The sequence below is a fragment of the Oncorhynchus kisutch genome, linkage group LG28 (assembly GCF_002021735.2).
Source record: "Oncorhynchus kisutch isolate 150728-3 linkage group LG28, Okis_V2, whole genome shotgun sequence".
Classification (NCBI taxonomy): domain Eukaryota; kingdom Metazoa; phylum Chordata; class Actinopteri; order Salmoniformes; family Salmonidae; genus Oncorhynchus; species Oncorhynchus kisutch.
In genome coordinates, this window is record NC_034201.2 from 1,372,070 (window position 1) to 1,393,513 (window position 21,444).

A 21,444-nucleotide genomic window follows, 5' to 3' on the forward strand; every position below is an offset into this window, starting at 1 on the left:
TGTATTAAAAATAAAAGTATTCAGACCCATTACTTAGTACTTTGTTGAAGCACATTTGGCAGCGAATACAGCTTCAAGTCTTCTTGGGTGTGACGCTACAAGCTTGGCACACCTGTATTTGGGGAGTTTCTCCCATTCCTCTCTGCAGATTCACTCAAGCTCTGTCAAGTTGGATGGGGAACATCGCTGCATAGCAATTTTTTTAGGTCTCGCTAGAGATGTTAGATCGGGTTCAAGTCCGGGCCACTGAAGGACATTCAGAGACTTGTCCTGAAGCCACTCCTGTGTTGTCTTGGCTGTGTGCTTAGCTGTATGGTTGTTGTTCTGTTGGAAGGTGAACCTTCGCCTCAGTCTGAGGTCCTGAGTGCTCTGGATTCATTAAGGATTTCTCTGTACTTTGCTCCGTTCATCTTTCCCTCAATCCTGACTAGTCTCACCACCATGCTTCACCGTAGGGATGGTGCCAGGTTTCCTCACGACATGACGCCTGTCATTCAGCCAAAGAGTTCAATCTTCGTTTCATCCGACCAGAGAATCTTGTTTCTCATGGTCTGAGAGTCCTTTAGGTTTCTTTTGGCAAACTCCAAGCGGGCTGACATGTGCCTTTTACTGAGGAGTGGCTTCCGTCTGACCACTCTACCATAAAGGTCTGATTGGTGGAGTGCTGGAGAGATGGTTGTCCTTCCGGGAATGTTCTACCATCTTCACAGAGGAACTCTGGAGTTCTGTCAGAGTGTCAATCAGGTACTTGGTCACCTCCCTGACCAAGGCGCTTCTCCCCTGATTGCTCAGTTTGGCTGGGCAGCTAGCTCTAGGAAGTCTTGGTGGTCCCAAACTTCTTCCATTTTAGAATGATGGAGGCCAATGTGTTCCTGGCGACCTTCAATGCCGAATTTCTTTTGGGGGCATCCTTCCCCTGTGCCTCTACACAATCCTGTCTCAGAGCTACACCGACAATTATTTTCGACCTCATGGCTTGGTTTCTGCTGACATCCCATCAACTGTGGGATCTTACATAGACAGGTGTGTGCCTTTCCAAATCATGTCCAGTCAATTGACTTTACCACAGGTGGACTCCAATAAAGTTTTAGAAACACATCAAGTATGATCAATGGAAACAGAATTCACCTGAGCTAAATTTGAAGTCTCATAGCAAAGGGTCTGAATACTTATATAAATAGGGTATTTCTGTTTTTTTCGAACATTTCTAAAAACCTTTTTTTGCTTTGTCATTATGGGGTATTGTGTGTAGATTGATGAGGGGAAAAAATATTTAATCCATTTTAGAATAAGGCTGTAACGTAACAAAATGTGGAAAAGTCAAGGAGTTTGAATACTTCCCGAATGCACTGTATAGCTGGCATACTTCAGTCCTTTATTGTGTTCTCCGCAAAACCTCAAACATTTTAAGCCATCATAGGGCTTCATGGATGATTCTTGGATGATTCATCCAAGATGGTGTAGCAGTCAGACGTCTTTGTCCTGTCGTGTCCCTTGTATATTTTTCTTCGCATATCTTTTTTAAATATTTCCCCAAATGTCAACTTCTAAATACTCTCCTGCAACCCGCCTCACACAATGTGGCGTGGATCTGTTCTTTTCTCCTAAAGTATTTCTATTTACTTCGGATCTGGAATCCCTCAACTGAAGCTAGCCAGCTAACTACCTACCAGCTATCAGTCAGCAAACCACTGCTAGCGGTTATCAGCTAACCTTTAGCTCGGAAAGCTCTCGCCAGTTCGTACAACATGACTCAAACCAGAGCATAACGGACCAATTTTTTTTTTCTTTGCATATCCCCGGATTCCTACCGCAAACTCTGAACATTTTCATCTGGATCTTCGCAACTAGCTAACCGCAATCCCGGGTGACTACTCCTGGCTACTGTTTCCATCCCAGAGCAAGCACCAATTAGCCTGAAGCTAGCCCGGCTAGGGCTCCTGGGCTACAATATCCGGATCCCTTCTACTGCCGGTACAGGTCACGGGAACCCCGTCGATACTCTACGGCTGGAATGCCAACATAATCTGCCCGAGGATTCCAACAGGCCCCTCATGCGCAACGTTCTCTGAATGCCCATTCTGCTAACGGTGGCCTGCTAGCTATCTAGAGCTACTTGGAACCCTACTAATTCACGAGTGGTCTATCAACGTCACAGCACGAAGAGGCAAAAATAGACTTACCTCCATCGCAACGACCCCCAAATACCCTTCTGCTAACTTGCTAGCCCCGGTCTACTAACTGCTAGCTTGCTAGCCCCGGTATGCTAACTGCTAGCTTGCTCGCCCCGGTTTGCTAACTGCTTGCTTGCTAATCCGGTTTGCTAACTGCTAGCTTGTTATAGCACCGGTCTGCTAACTGCTAGCTTGTTAGCCCCGGGCCTACTAACTGCTAGCTTGTTAGTCCCAGCCCGCTAACTGTCTGAATGGCCGTGTCCCAAGCTGGTCCAACCACTCACTGGACCCATATGATTACTTGGCTACGCATGCTTCTCTCTAATATCAACATGCCTTGTCCATTACTGTCCTGGTTAGTGATTACTGTCTTATTTCACTGTAGAGCCTCTAGCCCTGCTCAATATGCCTTAACTAACCATGTTGTTCCACCTCCTACATATGCGATAACATCACCTGGTTTAAATGTCTCTAGAGACTATATCTCTCTCATCATTACTCAATGCCTAGGTTTACCTCCAATGTACTCACATCCTACCATACCTTTGTCTGTACACTATGCCTTGAATCTATACTATCGTTCCCCGAAACCTGCTCCTTTTACTCTCTGTTCCGAACGTGTTAGACGGCCAGTTCGTATAGCCTTTAGCTATAGAGGTTTAGAGGTTAATCCAGGTCCTACAGTGCCTAGCTCCACTCCCACTCCCCAGGTGATCTCCTTTGTTGACTTCTGTAACCGTAAAAGCCTTGGTTTCATGCATGTTAACATTAGAAGCCTACTCCCTAAGTTTGTTTTACTCACTGCTTTAGCACACTTTGCAAACCCGGATGTCTTAGCCGTGTCTGAATCCTGGCTTAGGAAAACCACCAAAAACCCTGAAATCTCCATCCCTAGCTATAACATTTTCCTCCAAGATAGAACTGCGAAAGGGGGCGGTGTTGCAATCTACTGCAAAGATGGCCTGCAGAGTTCTGTCTTACTATCCAGGTCTGTACCCAAACAATTCGAGCTTCTACTTCAAAAAATGTACCTTTCCAGAAACAAGTCTCTCACTGTTGCCGCTTGCTATAGACCACTCTCTGCCCCCAGCTGTCACCATATGTGAATTGATTACCCCCCATCTATCTTCTGAGCTCGCACTGCTAGGTGACCTAAACTGGGACATGCTTAACACCCCGGCCATCCTACAATCTAAGATTGATGCCCTCAATCTCACAAAAATTATCATCAATGAACCTACCAGGTACAACCCCAAATCCGTAAACACGGGCAACCTCATAGATATCATCCTAACTAACTCTCCCTCCAAATACACCTCTTCTGTTTTCAATCAAGAGCTCAGCGATCACTGCCTCATTGCCTGCATCCGTAATGGGTCTGCGACCAAACGACCACCACTGTCAAACGCTCCCTAAAACACTTCTGCGAGCAGGCCTTTCTAATCGACCTGGCCGGGGTATCCTGGAATGACATTAACATCATCCCGTCAGTAGAGGATGCCTGGTTATTATTTAAAAGTGCCTTCCTTACCATTTTAAATAAGCAAGCCCCATTCAAAAACTGTAGAACTAGGAATATATATAGTCCTTGGTTCACTCCAGACCTGTCTGCCCTTGACCAGCACAAAAACATCCTGTGGCATTCTGCATTAGCATCGAATAGCCCCCGTGATATGCAACTTTTCGGTTAAGTTAGGAATAAATATACACAGGCAGTTAGGAAAGCCAAGGCTAGCTTTTTCAAACAGAAATTTGCATCCTGTAGTACAAACTCAAAAAAGTTCTGGGACACTGTAAAGTCCATGGAGAATAAGAGAACCTCCTCCCAGCTGCCCACTGCTCTGAGGCTAGGCAACACTGTTACCACCGATAAATCCACTATAATTGAGAATCTACGGCTGGCCATGCTTTCCACCTGGCTACCCCTACCCCGGTCAACTGCCTGGCACCCTCCACAGCAACCTGCCAAAGCCCCCACCATTTCTCCTTCACCAGATAGATGATGTTCTGAAAGAGCTGCAAAATCTGGACCCCTACAAATCAGCCGGGCTAGACAATCTGGACCCTCTCTTTCTAATTATCTGCCGAAATTGTTGCAACCCCTATTACTAGCCTGTTCAACCTCTCTTTCGTATTGTCTGAGATTCCCAAAGATTTCAAAGGGGTGACACTCTAGACCCATATCTATAATATCCTGTCTTTCTAAGGTCTTCGAAAGCCAAGTTAACAAACAGATGACTGACCATTTTTAATCCCACCGTACCTTCTCCGCTAAGCAATCTGGTTTCAGAGCTGGTCATGGGTGCACGTCAGCCACGCTCAAGGTATATATATATATTATATATTTCACCTGTATTTAACCAGGTAGGCTAGTTGAGAACAAGTTCTCATTTGCAACTGCGACCTGGCCAAGATAAAGCATAGCAGTGTGAACGGACAACACAGAGTTACACATGGAGTAAACAATTAACAAGTCAATAACACAGTAGAAAGAAAAGAGAGTCTATATACATTGTGTGCAAAAGGCATGAGGAGGTAGGCGAATAATTACAATTTTGCAGATTAACACTGGAGTGATAAATTATCAGATGGTCATATACAGGTAGAGATATTGCTGTGCAAAAGAGCAGAAAAGTAAATAAATAAAAACAGTATGGGGATGAGGTAGGTAAAATTGGGTGGGCTATTTACCAATAGACTATGTACAGCTGCAGCGATCGGTTAGCTGCTCAGATAGCAGATGTTTGAAGTTGGTGAGGGAGATAAAAGTCTCAAAAAGTCTAAAAGTCCTAAACGACATCATAAGTGCCATCGATAAGAGACATTACTATGCAGCAGTATTCATCGACCTGGCCAAGGCTTTCGACTCTGTCAATCACCACATTCTTATTGGCAGACTCGACAGCCTTGGTTTCTCAAATGATTGCCTCGCCTGGTTCTCCAACTACTTCTCTGATAGAGTTCAGTGTGTCAAATCGGAGGGCCTGTTGTCCGGACCTCTGGCAGTCTCTATGGGGGTACGACAGGGTTCAATTTTCGGGCTGACTCTCTTCTCTGTATACATCAATGATGTCGCTCTTGCTGCTGGTGATTCTATGATCCACCTCTACGCAGACGACACCATTCTGTATACTTCTGGCCCTTCTTTGGACACTGTGTTAACTAACCTACAGACGAGCTTCAATGCCATACAACTCTCCTTCCGTGGCCTTCAACTGCTCTTAAATGCAAGTAAAACTAAATGCATTCAATCGCCTACCTGGTTAAATAAAGGTTAAATAAATAAAACATTTTTTTAAATGTACCAATTATTTATGTCGATATGGCCATATGAATCCTGTCCTATTAGAACCGACGGAGCTGATTGGCGGCCATTTTGGAAAACTAGTCCTTTATAATAGAGTACCACAGCATGAGACATAATATACATAAAACCTAGCAGTCAAGCAAGTAAATGGTTCCAATTGTTTTTCCACCATTCATTTTTCCCATAAGGGATATTAAAATAAGGGCTTTGTTTTGTTTAGGCTTACCCTGGCGTGATGTTTGAGGCTTACCCTGGCGTGATGTTTGAGGCTTACCCAGCGTGATGTTTGAGGCTTACCCAGCGTGATGTTTTGACAACCATGTCAATCTTTCTAGAGCAAGTTGAATTGCAAGAAAATAATGCAGTTACACAGGTCAAACAAAGACACAAGGTAAGCATTAAATAATGGAATGTTTTGCAAGTGTAGACTGATAGTGACTATGTTGTTGGCAGTACGCTCTGATGGGCGCATCACATTTTAACACCGTAGGCATGCTATGGCATTGGAATAAAACAAATGAGCTACTTTCCACCTGAACTTCTTTAATGGGTTCATTATGAAATGTGAAGTATAAAAAGCAAGAGCAAAACCCTATGGTGACAAGTTAAAAGAAGTTTAGAAGTTCAGTGCCTCTATAGTTGGTTCTTCTATACCATTCCCTTGACAATGAACATCACTCTCGCTGTTTTAATAGATACTACAGGATTTTGCAATGTCTGCTAAATCTGTGCCTCTCAACTGTTTGTATTTTTTTTATCCTGTAATGATATCACCCACACCTACACCGTAATCCATTCACTTCCTTGTCTTCGTTCCAGCAATGTATTTTTTGACAGAATATGGAGAAAAAAAAGAAGCTGATTTGATGGAGAAAATAAGCCAAACAGGGTTGGGGTCATTTCATTTAAATTCCAATCAATTCAGAGAGTATACTGACATTCAAATTCATGTTTTTCCCCTATGCTTTTCAATTAGGAGAACAATTTGAATTTGGTATACTTATGAAGTGCCTAGAATGTAAATGGAATTGACCCTAACCCAGAAGCCAAAACATATATTGTGTCCACTGACCATAATATGTTCCTGTATAGCTCTTCTACCCTGCTATTACACAAGCTTGTATCTTGATCTTACTGGATCTGACAGGCAACTGATTTCAAAGGATTTAGAACCTCCATATCATGCAATCACATGAAATACTGGTAGCATTTAATCAGGGAGAATAACTAACTTACCTCTTGCTCAATAATCTGTTGTTTCACTGTCTGATTTGCATGCTTTTGATGTGATGCTTATTATTGCAGATATCATTATCCACAATCTAACTTTAATTGTTTTCTGGAAGGGTGTGGATTGTCTCTGCTGTAATAGAAAATCACCTAATCACAGGCTAAATGTACTGGAGGTCACTCTTTTCTCAGAAACTTTAATTAACCCAACTCTGAAAAAGTACCTAACCCCAAACAGATCCATAAGTAACCTTGTTTATCAGTGAAATTCTGAGTAAAGTCTGAGAAAGTCGAGAGGGAGGAGAGAAGCCCTAATATTATGACTTTTCTATCTGCATGTAACAGAAGAATCCCTGGAAGATCAGGCTAAGAGTGGGACAGAATGAGCCTAGAGATGAGCAAATTTTAAAGTAAATATTGTACCACAGTCAGTCTTGGAGATATTTGGGCTTTTGTATCCTGCTCGTTGTACCTAAATGATGTATCACATACTACCCTTGAGATTAGGAATGATAAATTAACCAGAAATTCAGATTTTGCTGAGCATGTATCAGATTTTATGTAAAAGGTGTATGTGTTACGCCCCTGAAAACAGGGGAGAAATAATCACGAGAGTGATACGGTGTTGTATTCTCAATTCAACGTTTAGTGTAATGAGAAAAGACCGCGATTTTCCCCAGGAATATGGGTGGAGACCAGAGCAATCGATCTCCGGCTCATAGATTAAGAGCATTTCGTAGATCACAGATTAACACTTTTAAGGCACCATAAAATCAAGTAATCAATATAACGTTTACACATTACTCTCACAATTCGTACCTTTTGACAGATTTTAACTTTAACACAATTATATGAATGTTATCAATCTCTATCAACTAATACTGAATGCATCTTTTTAACCTTAGATGTTTTAAGATCCTCACATACTATGAACTTACTAATACTTTTTAATGTATAACAGGCTATGAATATTTCATTTAAACTGTCACATATGGGCATATGGGTTTGACAGACCTTGTAATTAACATAATTATCGTCATCAGGTTCCAATTAAAAATGCAGAATATAAAAATGTGTCCATATGTTTTTGGCTTGATGGATATTGCACAGCGCTGTCAGTTCTACCATCTGCGGTTCTCTGCTGCTCTCCACTGGGGCCAGAAAATATTGCAATTATCGTGAGAATAGGACTTCACAGTTGCTATTGCACTGATATGGTATACAGTAGCCTAGTTACATTTATTTTGCATTACTTTGGGTTTTTGACGCAAGTTTTATGCAAGGGGGATTGAAACGTAGTACAAATGAAATGTATTAGGCTTTACGATTTTTGAAAACTTAATTTGAAGACTCAGAACCTGTAAACTGTTACACTGTATCGGATGTCCACGAGTTGAATGAAATCATTTGATCCATGTTCACAACTCACTTAGATGGGAACAACAACCGTTTTGTATGTACCACTACCAGCGTAAACTGTTCGGAAGCGACGACGAGCGCTGTTATCACAGACCACAAATCTAACGGACGCCATGATTCTTGTTTTCTTTCAGTGGGTAACAGCTGACACGAAGTGAATTAGAAACAAAGGAAACACGCACTCGCCATAGCTGACTGGTATGCTCATACAGGTAAACCATCAACTTCTCATTTAAAGGTACACATTTGTTTAAGCGTACGAAAACAACGTCGTGTGTTTTGTGAGATGTATTAGCTAGCATAGACAACCCCACCAGTCAGTTAAATTAACCGAGTTAGCTAGCTAACCGAGCTAGCTAGCTAACAATGGGTACCTAGCGCGCTAGCTGTCAAACTAGCTATCTAAAACTAGCGTTTTAGTTATCAAGCAAATGAGCTAAACGTGCTAATTCACGAGGGGCACGTTTCCTCGTTGTTAATTATTGATTTGTGTTGCGCTAACTAGACGTTGAAGTCAACTAATATTAGCTAGCTAGAAGTCGCTGTACTTACGTGGATGTGTACGGGGATTGACGCTTTAGCTGGATACATTGTCATCTAGCTATCCATTTATCGTCTGCCTGTGTTCTGTGTGGTTTAGTAAGTTAAATGTCGAATATTTTAAAATTAACAAATGTATCTAACGTTGGAGCATAGTTAACGTTACCGGACGTTAGTTAGATAATTAAACGAGATTAGACTAATTTGAGCGTTACTGTCTGTACCCAGATTGAAAATCAAGTAGAATGGAATAGCCAAAGAGAGCTAGTTAGCTATCATATTTGCTAATGTTTAGTTATCACACAATTTGCGTTTGGATGGTATGTGGTTAATGTTAGGTATACTTACCACTACCAACTAACGTTAGTGCAGCTAGCTAACGTTACAGATATCGGGTAACTGTTCAAAACAATGTCCACTGCTGAAAATTGATTTATGCTAGCTAGCTACAGCTTGTTTGTAGCTAGCTAGCAAGAACAGCTAGTTTGTGACTTCAATGATTTATTGAAACGAATGTTTGAACGTGCTAACCACAGTATCAACACGAGGACAAGTTGTTTGAGAAAGGTACAGCGATTTTCAGGAACATCATATTTTTTGCCATTACTCGATAGCGCCACTTATCAAGTCTGCTTTTGTTGTGCTTTTGTGGTCGCTCCTAATTTAGCACATGTAGAGCTTGATGTGTTAGTACAGCCTTCATGTCCCTGCCTGTGTCAATCTGTTCATGTGTTAATCTAATTGTGGCAAATGTGCAAAACAATTACATTGTGGACAAAATTGCTAAGTGTTTTTCTACGGCCTCCTAAATGCTCATTCAACAGCTTGTTTTAGGGGGGCGACCATAGGGCGAGAATTTCTGAATCATCTTTAGCGCTAAATGTATAGCAGTTTGGAGCAGCTGTCTACGGAGTGGTTTTACTAGACGTTACATTTAGTTCCAGAAACTCCAGTAGTCTACTTCTTTACATGTTTGGAGACTCATAGTGTGAAAGGGTATCTTCATGTAATGAGTGGCGAATTGTGATAACTTTAGGCTAAACATGAATATATTTTTTTTACTGGGTTTGTACATATTTGGTGTCCTAGGAAATGTGTGTTAGCCCAGTGGTTCCCAAAATGTTTATAGTCCTGTACCCCTTCAAACATTCAACCTCCAGCTGTGTACCCCCTCTAGCACCAGGGTCAGCGCACCCTGAAATGTTGTTTTTTGGCATCATTGTAAGCCTGCCTCTCACACACTATACAATACATTGATTAAACATAAGAATGTGTGTGAGTTTTGTCACTTCCCATGTGCTTGGTTGTGACAAAGAGCTCTTGTATATGACCAGGGCACAAATGATAATCATTTTGCTCTTTATTTAGTCATCTTACATATAAAACTGTATTTGTTAATTGTGAATAACTCACTACAGGTTAATGAGAAGGGTGTGCTTGGAAGGATGCACATAACTCAATGTTTGTATCAGTTTTTAATTATTCCCACACATAGTCTGAGCCTGTATTTAGTTTTTATGCTAATGAGGGCCGAGAATCTACTCTCACATAGGTACATGGTTGCAAAGGGCATCAATGTCATAACAGTGCGATTTGCCAAGGCTAGTCTATCTAGAAATCTGGCAGTGGCTTCTGATTTAAGTTAAATTTTTACAGAATGCAGACAGAGAAGAGCTCCAACTTCTTAATCATAGCCTCAATTCTTCCCGCACATTGAATATAGTTGCGGAGATTTCCTGTAATCCTAAAATCCGAGCATTCAGGGAAGATATAACATCACCCAGGTAGGCCAGTCATGTGAGAAACTCGTCATCATGCAAGCAGTCAGACAAGTGAACATTATGGTCAGTAAAGAGAACTTTAAGCTTGTCTGCCCATATTTTTTTTTAAATCTTACCTTTTATTTAACTAGGCAAGTCAGTTAAGAACAAATTCTTATTTTCAATGACGGCCTAGGAATAGTGGGTTAACTGCCTGTTCAGGGGCAGAATGACAGATTTGTACCTTGTCAGCTCGGGGGTTTGAACTCGCAACCTTCCGGTTACTAGTCCAACGCTCTAACCACCTGCCGCCCCATTGCATAGTGCAGAAAATACACTAGAGTTCAGGAGCCTTGCTTTAACAAAGTAAACCATTTTCAGTGTAGGTGTCCAAAACATCTTTCAAGCTGTCAGGCATTCCCTTGGCAGCAAGAGCCTAACGGTGGATGCTGCAGTGTTCCCAGTGGTGTCGGGAGCAACTGCTTGTACGTGCGTTACCACTCCACTATGTGTCATGGCTTTTGTGCCATCAGTACACATACCAACACATCTTGACCACAAGTCTATTTGATGTCACAAAGCTGTCCAGCTGTCAAATACCCTCTCCTCTTGTCCTGGTTTGCAGAAGAGGATGTCCTCCTTAATTGACCCCCTGTAAACATAACGGACATAAACCAGGAGCTGTGCCAGGCCCGCCACGTCTGACTCATCCAGCTGTAACATATATATAATTCACTGGCTTCGATGCAAAGCAGTAATTGTTTCTAAACATCTCCTGCCATTTCACTGATGCGTCATGAAATAGTGTTTGAGGAAGGCATTGTCTGTGTTTTTTTTGGGGGCCTTTTCCCCCAGCATTGTCCCAGCCATATCTGCAGCAGAAGGAATAATTAAGTCCTCCACAATAGTATGGGTCTTGCCTCCTAGCCACTCGGTAGCTCACCATATAAGCCGCTTCTAGCCCCTTTTTATTAATGCTATCTGTTGCATTTATATATGTCTTACTACTCAAGTCATCTTAATTCTCTCTCGAACTCCCATGGATTATTTTTGAAGTTGGCATGTTTTATTTCTAAATGTCTGCGCAAGAGTGAAGGGTTTCATCGAGTTGTGAGATAGCCACAGTGAGTTATGTGCAAAAGTACTGAGGAAAGGCACTACTCCCAATATAAGTGAACCCTAAACCAATGTAGTTCTCATCATATTTGCACCTCTTCGATGGTCCAATGTCCCTCTCTGTTGTCCTGTGCTTTCCAGGGCAAAGGGGCAGTAGCTCTTCGGCTGCATCAAATTCACAACTGTCCGTATCCATTCTATCTGGCCTAACAACATATGTAGAATTACTGATGCTAGCATTGGATGTGCTCGTGGAAGCAGAACAACTTGTCGTCGACAAGTGCAGGTTTAGTACTGCTGGTAGAAGTGGTACTGCCAGTAGAGCTGGTATGCGTCTCTATGGACGCGGGCCTTGCTTTAAAAAAGTATCCATTTTTCGAGCAAACGGAATGAGCAGTAGCTACATAACGGACCGTTAGTGGAATTCCCGTGAGAGAGTAACGGTTAATGTGATTGGATGTTAATTATTTGAGTAGGCTACCTGTATTTTACATTGTGGTGTTATTTCGCTGAACACTAGATGGTTCGAGGCTACTCTGGTGTGGGGGGAAAAACTCACCCAAATGTATAGCCCCGTTGGAAAATCTCAATGGGCTGTTTTTGAAACTGTGAAGATGCATATGTAAAAAGTGAATCACCTTTTTATTTGGCGTACCCCCGACGGCATTTCACCTTCCCCAGTTTGGGAATACCTGTGTAAGACTAATTGTCTGTCAGTCAATCTCTAGGATGTATCTAAGAGGGTATGGTTTCAAATCGACCATTCAAAGTTTCTGGTTCAGCATTTTGTTTCAAATTGATCATGCAATCTGTTTTTGTGTTTTTCAGTATTATAGGGATGCCCAAGGAAAAATATGATCCGCCAGACCCAAGGCGGATGTACACAATAATGTCCACTGAGGAGGCAGCCAATGGGAAGAAGTCATACTGGGCTGAGCTCGAAATTAGTGGTGAGTGCTGGTGGGGGCGATGGCTTCCACATGTTGGCCTAATAGGTGTATTCTTTATTTCCATTTAAGTTGAGTAAGGATATTTCTGTACTCCTTTTTTCACTGAGTCACTCTCTTGTCCCCTGGTTTCTCCACTTGTTTCGGCAGGTAAAGTGAAGAGTCTGAGCACCTCATTATGGACGTTGACTCACCTCACTGCTCTTCACATCGGTGATAACTCCCTCTCTCGTATCCCGCCCGATATTGCCAAACTTCAAAACCTGGTGTACCTGGACCTCTCATCCAACAAGATCAGGAGCCTGCCTGCCGAGCTTGGCAACATGGTGTCTCTCAGGTCAGTCATAGTGCAAGTTGAATTGTGTCCATTGTAGGCTAAATGTTTACTCTGCTAGTTTGGAGAACCGACATTGCTGTGTCTTCCACGAGATACATTATTTGCACTAAAAGCTGATTGGTCCTGTTAAAGAGCTTGCTGTTCTTCAATAGCGTAGTCATTTAACCAGGTTTCTATTTAATTTAAACCCTTTCACAGTTCATGCTTCGAACCCTATTGTTTTGAGCTATTTACGCTATAATTGGAAATGTTAAGTGTGTTGTTCATCTAATCAACAATGCCATTTCAGCGTCCCTAGGGGATTTGGGCTGAGAGCACATTCTATAAAGTAGATGGATGAAGAGACATTTCAGCCTCCCATGCGTGGTATTAGACCTCTGTTCCCCACTGTGATTGAAATTGGTAATAGCTAGTTACTCTGTTTCAAGGAAATGTATGTTTTTGTTTGTATCGTTCTTGTGTATGCCCTCCTGCACTCGATGACAAATTGCTCATTAACTGGCTGAGTAGACATGGAAATGGCCTGAACGGATACTTATTGATTGACATGCTGACTAGACCGGGTGCGTGCACCATCGCGCGCATGTTGATTTTGTCCATCTACATCAGATGCGATCAGGACACGCAGGTTAAAATATCAATACGAACTCTGAACCAACTATATTAATTTGTGGACAGGTTGAAAAACATTAAACATTCATGGACATTTAGCTAGCTAGCTTGCTGTTGGAAACTAATTTGTCTTGTGATATCAACATTGGATTGTTATTTTACCTGAAATGCACAAGGTCCATTTTTTTCCCCTTCTGTATCATTGTAGAATTTTGAGTCACACAAAATCCTGTGTTCTCTACTCTGACAATTAATCCACAGATAAAAGGGGGAACCTAGTTAGTTTCTAGTAATCTCTCCTCCTTCAGTCTTCTGTGGACTTTATATGGCGGTTGGCAACCAACTTTAAGGTGTGTTACTGCTACCGACTGGTGTGTGGACCTCAGTTCATCTTTCAATCACCCACGTGGGTATATGTTCCTAAAACCAACTTCTATTTTAGCGCCTGGCTACGCAGACGCTTGTTGATGCGCGCAGCAGTTTGGGTGAAATGGAGAATGCTGGTCACTTGTGTGAATACTTGAATGTTGTCTTCTGAATCTTGACCTATTGCTCTCTACTGTCTCTAGCCTTCTAAAACATGTATGTCTTACCTCTTCCACAGGGAACTTCTTTTAAACAATAACCAGTTGCGGGTTCTACCTTTTGAGCTTGGAAAACTGTTTAAGTTACAAACACTGGGGTTAAAAGGTAAGCTTTCCCTGATAGTTATTACATTTTGGTGGTTTGTGGCATTGAAGTTGCTTATTTGAAGCTGGTCTTTCTGTTCATGGGGTCTTAAACTTGCATGCAGATTGACTCCCTGCGTTTTCAGTTTTTATAATAATCTGTTTATGCTGATTTGGTTGCACATCCAAGTGATTTCTAGAGTAGAGGTCATAGAAGGATGTCATTGTTTTCATTCTGTATCATTGAACCTGTATCTAATTTCTTTCCACTGTATCCTCCTCCTGCAGGAAACCCACTTGCACAAGAAATATTGAACCTCTATCAGGAGCATGATGGCACGAGGAAACTGCTCAACTACCTTCTGGACAATCTGGCAGGGACCAAACGAGGTAAGTTCAAATGCAGGAAAAGCATATTGTTGTTTTGAATTGAGTGAGGTAGATAAGTTATTATTTTCTTAGAAATTTGGTGAATGGAATGACTTTGGTCTGTCAGTTGATCTTGATGATCATATTGGGGAACAGTTGTGACTATGAAGTTGTATTTACTCTCCTTTGAATCACTCATAATGGTATTTTGGGGAGCAGTGTAAGGATTACTCATTTTCCCCCTGTCGCAGTCAACTCCGAGCAACCCCCACCCAGATCATGGATTGTCATGGCCGAGCCTGACCGGGCACGAACAGCAGGTAACTAACTCATCCACCGGTATAAATCACTTGCAACACCTATTCAAAGTCACACACATCAACACAAAGAACATTGTGTGTGTTATTGATCATATTCAGAGCCCTAATGAGACTGTAGCATAATCTCATGTCTGCGTCCCTCTGTCCTGTTCTAGCCTTGTTTTCTGTGATGTGCTACAACGTGTTGTGTGATAAGTATGCCACGCGCCAGCTCTACGGCTACTGCCCCTCCTGGGCCCTTAACTGGGAGTACAGGAAGAAGTCCATCATGCAGGAGATCATGAATTGCAACGCTGACATCATTAGCCTACAGGTGAGCAGACAGATGCTGATGCGATTTGATACTGAAAGTTACAATGAATTATAGGACGCATGCGTGGTACAATCAGTCTAGCATTTAAGGCGTTGTCTTACGTCTTGTGCGTTGCGGTTGCGATGTCACCTCCATAATTTACAGGTCATATACTTTGAATAATGCACCTTCAAGATTAAGATTAACCTGAATTGTCCTGGTTTTTGCTGAACAGGAAGTGGAAACAGAGCAGTACTACAACTACTTCCTACCGGAGCTGAAGGACCAGGGTTACGAGGGCTTTTTCAGCCCCAAGTCCCGCGCCAGGACCATGTCTGAGTGTGATCGCAAGCATGTGGATGGCTGCGCCATATTTTACAGAACCGAAAAGTGAGTTCACGCCACATTGCCTCTTGTCAGTCTTGATTAGATCATGAGTTCAAGTATGTTTGACATTTGCCCTGTATATAGTGTTTCAGAGGTGTAATGATTCTAAATTCAGCCATTGCAGAAAAGCCTTTTTAAGCTGTCCCAGAGGCAGCACAGTGCACTCACCTGTCTGTTCTGCCTCTCCTCTCTGCTGTCTAGGTTCAGCCTGGTGCAGAAACACACGGTGGAGTTCAACCAGCTGGCTATGGCAAACTCTGAGGGCTCAGAGGCCATGCTCAACAGAGTCATGACCAAGGACAACATTGGTGTGGCCGCTCTTCTAGAGGTGCGCAAGGAGATGATGGAGCAGTCTGGTGAGTCTTTCTCACACTACACATACGCCAGCAAAAAAGCATTAATTCCATATGGCTTAAATGTTTCCATGTCAAAACGCTGGTGTTGTCCAATGTGTGTTTGTCTAGTGGGAAAGTCTCTGCACGGCATGGAGAAACAGCTCCTCCTGGTGGCCAACGCCCACATGCACTGGGACCCGGCGTACTCCGACGTCAAGGTGGTCCAGACCGTCATGTTCCTGTCTGAGGTGAAAAACATAGTGGAGAAGGCCACGCGCAGCCTCAAGCTCTCCTCAGTCTCCGGGGAGACAAATGCCGTCCCACTCGTCCTGTGTGCTGACCTCAACTCACTCCCTGACTCTGGTGTGTACTGGGTCAGCTGAAAATCGAGTGCGTGTACTCTACTGTAGTGCCTTTTCTGTAATTCCTGGTGATCTGTGTGTGCAGGTGTGGTGGAGTACCTGAGCTCGGGCGGAGTGGACAGCACCCACAAGGACTTCAAGGAGCTTCGCTACATCGACAGCCTGACCAACTTCAACTGCAACGGCAAGAATGGCACATCCAACGGCAGGATCACCCACAACTTCAAGCTGAAGAGTGCCTACGAAAACGGCCTGATGCCTTACACCAACTACACCTTCGACTTCAAGGTGAGACTGTCACATTCATGTCTTCCCGCTTCTGTATATCGCTCTTTTTGCACCGGTGTAAAATGTGTGCTCCACAGTTTGTTAGCTGTTCTAAAAGACTGGGTTATTATGAAAGCTTGGGTCACACCTGTGAATAATTTTCTCCAAGCCGGGGATGTGAATGTATCACCATCTAATGTGCCTTTCCTCTCTGTGCAGGGCATCATTGACTACATCTTCTACTCTCAGCCTACGCTCAATGTATTGGGAGTTCTGGGTCCTCTGGATCCTCACTGGCTCCATGAGAACAATATCAGCGGCTGTCCCCACCCCCACATCCCCTCCGATCACTTCTCCCTGTTTGCACAACTGGAGCTGCTCCTCTCCTACCCGTCATCAGTCAATGGAATCCACCTGCCAGGGCGCAGGTAGTTCTCCGAGCCACAAGAGGGAGCTGTTGCTCCAACATCATTCTATTTTTCCTGCAAAGTTGACAAACACATTCTGTATCAATCAAAATACAATAATAGGAGTGGGATATGGCCAGCATTTTACCCCCATGGATTTTAACTGAAGCAAAAGTTCACGACGATCTCAACAATAGGTCTTTATCACATTTTCTGGGCACAATTTAATGTTGTATATTTTTTTCACACCGTATCCCACGTAGCAGTCCTGGGTGTTTCGTTTTTACGTAACCTGCAGATAAATTGTTGAATTGTGTGGCAATACCAAGAGGCCCACAGGGAGTGCATGCATCTGTAGAGTATTTTTCCCACCTCTTATTACCAGTGAGATTTTGTTGAGGGGGAATTCTTCATGTCAAAAGCATGAGCTTGTGTACACAAAGTTAGAGCTGCTGACTAACGGCGAGTAAACTGTAGGCTATAAAAATAGTTGCACACTATATTAAGGGTAATTGATTGTGTAAAACCCAACGTTTCGGTGTTAGTACCACAGTGCGGAAATGCTGGTGGTTTACTCAATAAATTACTTGGGGTGTGTGTATATATATATATACACACACACACACGTATGTGTGTGTGGCTCTTTATATCCTACAGGGATTGTTCATGTCACCACAGTCCAGTCAGAGCGAGCGGCAAAATCTCAAGACGCCACCAATCGACAAGATAAACCCACAAGGCCGATATACCAGCTTTAACCAGAGTCAGTCTCAGCCGCTCCAAATCCATTCCCTCGCATTGCCGTATCTTGCCATAAAGAGTGTAGTAGGAGGTGCTGGAGAGAGCAGGCCAAACGTTGCACTTTTGCACTCGCTGGTTCTGAGACCACCTCTACGGGTGCTAAAAGCCTGTCCTCTAGCTCAGCGGCTCCATTTTCTACTGAGTGGTGCAATCGCTCTGTGCAGCTAAAGCACAAAGGCATTTTCAAACCTCTTTGAAAGACTACTGTAAAATGTCTATTTCAGTGTATGATGCTAGGGTGATAATACGTGTAACTTATCTAGACTCATAGCATTAACACCTCGGACTGGTTCTGTTTTTTTATTTTTAGGGCCTAATCGCAAATCTGAACATCATCGCAAAATTAAGCGACTGCCTTTTAAGTATTCCAATGCAATTTTACCGTAGTCACGTGCCATAGAGCCATTTTGAATCTAGCATCGGATATTAAAATGTTCCAAAAACCACCAGTCAATCACTGGGAATGACCTTTAGTGATCCTTAGCAATGGGGCTTAGATTTAGAAAGGGAAAATGGTCACGGTCAGTCTGACTTGGCATCTTCCAAACTGGTTGTCTTATGCCAGAGACCCCATCTCTGACCCCATAGCTCTGTAGCCAAATGGAATTGAGCAGGGGCCAACTTGCTTTAAATCACATATGGTTTAAAGCAGGGTCGACCCCCCCCCCCCCCCCCCCCCACAAAAAAAAGACATGCTCCAACAGACAGGTCTGTGGTGCTGTCTTTTAGGCCAGTAGCAAACCTTCCATTACAAAGACATCCACTCTTCAATCCAGGGTTATTCCTCTCCATTACTAATAGCTATTTGTTTGATACAGGAACTTGGGCTAAAATTGATTGTATATGAACTGCAGAAGTCCTAATACACTGCATTATTTTGTACCTGTAAGTAATGGTCAGATTTGGAGAAAATGATTGTATTGTAAATTAAGGCTAAATTTGTATCCATTTTAATTGTTTAAAGTTAAGAAAATGTAAAAGACCAGCTTGTATAAACAAAAAACGAAACAATAGTTTTTCAGGTTTCCGCCGTTGCACTTGACCAGGTTACATTTTCCCGATTTAACCACTTTATTTTTATTTTTTTTATAAATTGAATGCATTTCAGAGGCAGGTTTCTGGCTATTTTCTCACATCTGTCTTTGGAATTTGCAGTAAAACATAAAACGTGCCTCCCTGACTCTGTTCTCTAATGCACTGCCAGTGCTATCAGTGAACACCTGAACAGCCTCCTATTTTTCTCAAATTGAAAACACCGTTTAGAAGGTTTTTTTGCATTCGCTATCAAACATTATTTCCTTGTCTCACTTAGTTGATATTTTAGAGTAATCGGGTAAAGTGGCTGTTTTTGCTGTGCTTTTTTTTTCAGCTTAAACTATAAGCCGCTCTTGTGTCAACGTGTTTTAGATCGGTTTTATCATGTCCTTTGTTTTGTCTTTTCGAGGAACCCGATCATGCAGAGGTCCATACTTGGAAGCCTCCCCCTCTTCCTCAGTCTAGTGTAAAATAGTTGTATCTAGAGCCACTGACTCCAACTCAGGCAATTCTCTTTAAATTTTTGTTTCATTTTGAGGTGTTTTCGTATGTCTACTGCTAGACCACAGTGATCTATTCTATTGTCTCTAGTGCCATTTGATGCATTCTACTTCAAGGCCAATTGTTAAGTCCACTTATATACTGTACAGGAAAATATCAAGGTAAAAAATAAACTAAAGGGGGCATAAAATGTTATTCAGAAATATTGCTCTGAGCTTGTTGTGAGCCAATGCTATGGCGTGGCCCAGCTTGTTTCCAAACCACAGTGGCACTGTAAGATCAGCTACATGAAAAAATATGATCTGTTTTAAATTATTGATATTTTCTCTTAAGGCCAATTTGCGTGTTTTGTTGTGCTCTCCTGAATTGTTTTATTTTTTATTCAATGGATTGACAAGCATTTATTGTAGATCACTAGTGCAGCTACTCATGTGGCATTTTTTTAAATGATACTTTTGCTGTTTTGCAAAAGCAATTTTTTTAATGCATTTTACCAAGCAGGAGAAAATGGTGGAAAGGGTTCCGTCTTGGTCCTTTTGTCCCTTTCAATTTTCCACCATCCTTTTTTTGTTTTTCATCAAAATCAATGTATCTGGTTAATTATATTAGATTGCTGATGGTGTTGTAGCTAAAAGAGATTTTTTTTTGTAAATTGTGAATAAATTGTATCACATTTCCTTTCATGAATTGTTTGTGTATCATGACAAATGTATGATTGGTTTGTCTCTTTGCTCATAGTTTTTATTTTGTAATTCTCAAACCAAATTTATTTTTGTGATTAATGTTGGCACACTGAATTATAGATTTATATTGTTGCTAACTTTTTGATTTAAGAACATGATTTGAACAGTATTTTAAACAGTTGACAAACATCCTAGCGAAAACAAAGTCACAAAAGATTTGTCATGGTCACCAAATGATATTCTCCAACTTTTAGCTTTATAGAACCATTATCGAATGTGGGTTCTAGTTAGGTAGAGGATGTCGGGTAGTAGCCAATGTTGAAGAGATGGCTGGTGTAAAAGACTGCTTGTAAATGTGCAGCATTTTGAGGTTCCACTGATTTAGCCAACATTTGACCATTTGACCCAGACATTATTCCCCTGCTGTTTGATCTGTTAGCAGACCCTAGACTAGAGGGTGGGAATGGAGATGTTTGGCAGGCACTAGTCACGGCCTAGTTTATTAACATAATTTAGGCCCAACTAATCCCTGGCACTGTAGGTATCTTGCCTTCACCTTTTTGTTACGTTTGATAACTGGTGCATCTATGTCCACCACAGTCCTAGTTCATAGGCAAAATATGAATTAGATGTGACTGTCAGATAATTGGCACTCAGTCTTTATGTATAGTTTACCCAAACTTGGCAATAATTAAACATTCTACTTTTTAGAATTTTTGTTTTGTAACGCTTTGGCAGAATTGACAATTACCTGTCTTTTCCATTTGAATCTGTCTCAATCTGTTTATTGTTCTCTCTCTTGTAGAAGTAGTAATGCAATGGTTAGGTTTGTGGCCAGCTGAAAGTAAGTGTATAGAGGTACTGTGTCACTATGTAATGCACTGGACCAACTCTTGTTTACCAGTTATGGAATACCAGCAACACACTTGCACAATGTTTTAAAGAGTTATGTATTTGGAAAAAAATATAGATATATATATAGAACATGGCAGCTGTTTTTAATGTAATATTAGGACATGTACAGCAACCTAATGGTAAACCATGGTCTTCATTATTTCACTGTTATCCTCTAGTCTTGGTTCTCTTGAGTAGTCGTGTTTATACTTGTTTCCTTTTACACCTCTTTTTTTTCCTACTTTTGGTTGACTAAAATTCTATATCTGTTTGTCCTTGTGTACTGTATTTATTGTGTGCGTGTGTAACGGATGTGAAACGGCTAGCTTCGTTAGCGGTGCGCGCTAAATAGCGTTTCAATCGGTGACGTCACTTGCCCTGAGACCTTGAAGTAGTAGTTCCCTGCAAGGGCCGCGGCTTTTGTGGAGCGATGGGTAAAGATGCTTCGTGGGTGTCAGTTGCTGATGTGTGCAGAGGGTTCGCGCCCGGGTATGGGCGAGGGGACGATCTAAAGTTATACTGTTACATTGATGCTGTTGACCCGGATCACTGGTTGCTGCGGAAAAGGGGGGTGAGTGTAACGGATGTGAAATGGCTCTCTCATGGGCAGATGAAACGGTCGTCACTAGTTGCCACAAAGTCATAAACCCAACCCCTTTTCTACAATTTGTCTTCTTAAAA

General features: G+C 42.1%; 1 protein-coding gene across 3 annotated transcripts; it reads left to right on the plus strand.

Moving 5' to 3' along the window:
• The first annotated feature begins 7,805 nt into the window (after positions 1 to 7,805).
• LOC109872617 (CCR4-NOT transcription complex subunit 6-like) lies at positions 7,806 to 21,035 on the plus strand. 3 transcript variants are annotated; one of them, XM_020463915.2, is made up of 13 exons: positions 7,806 to 7,928; positions 8,265 to 8,342; positions 12,375 to 12,496; positions 12,644 to 12,830; positions 14,047 to 14,132; positions 14,399 to 14,500; positions 14,731 to 14,799; positions 14,955 to 15,112; positions 15,327 to 15,481; positions 15,680 to 15,834; positions 15,943 to 16,176; positions 16,261 to 16,463; positions 16,662 to 21,035. In XM_020463915.2, the coding sequence occupies exons 3-13, from the start codon at positions 12,385 to 12,387 to the stop codon at positions 16,872 to 16,874; spliced, it is 1,674 nt and encodes a 557-aa protein (XP_020319504.1). In that variant the 5' UTR covers positions 7,806 to 7,928; positions 8,265 to 8,342; positions 12,375 to 12,384; the 3' UTR covers positions 16,875 to 21,035. The 3 variants fall into 3 exon arrangements, with proteins under 3 accessions (XP_020319504.1, XP_031663788.1, XP_031663786.1); XM_031807928.1 differs by lacking the exon at positions 8,265 to 8,342 and having other exon boundaries at positions 7,823 to 7,928; XM_031807926.1 differs by lacking the exon at positions 7,806 to 7,928 and having other exon boundaries at positions 8,012 to 8,342.
• The last annotated feature ends 409 nt before the right edge of the window (positions 21,036 to 21,444 follow it).

Coding starts and splice junctions, on each gene's coding strand:
- LOC109872617 (XM_020463915.2), top strand. CDS start 12,385: ATGCCCAAGGAAAAATATGATCCGCCAGACCCAAGGCGGATGTACACA. Junction 12,497..12,643: donor GGCTGAGCTCGAAATTAGTG/GTGAGTGCTGGT, acceptor TTGTTTCGGCAG/GTAAAGTGAAGAGTCTGAGC. Junction 15,835..15,942: donor GGAGATGATGGAGCAGTCTG/GTGAGTCTTTCT, acceptor GTGTTTGTCTAG/TGGGAAAGTCTCTGCACGGC.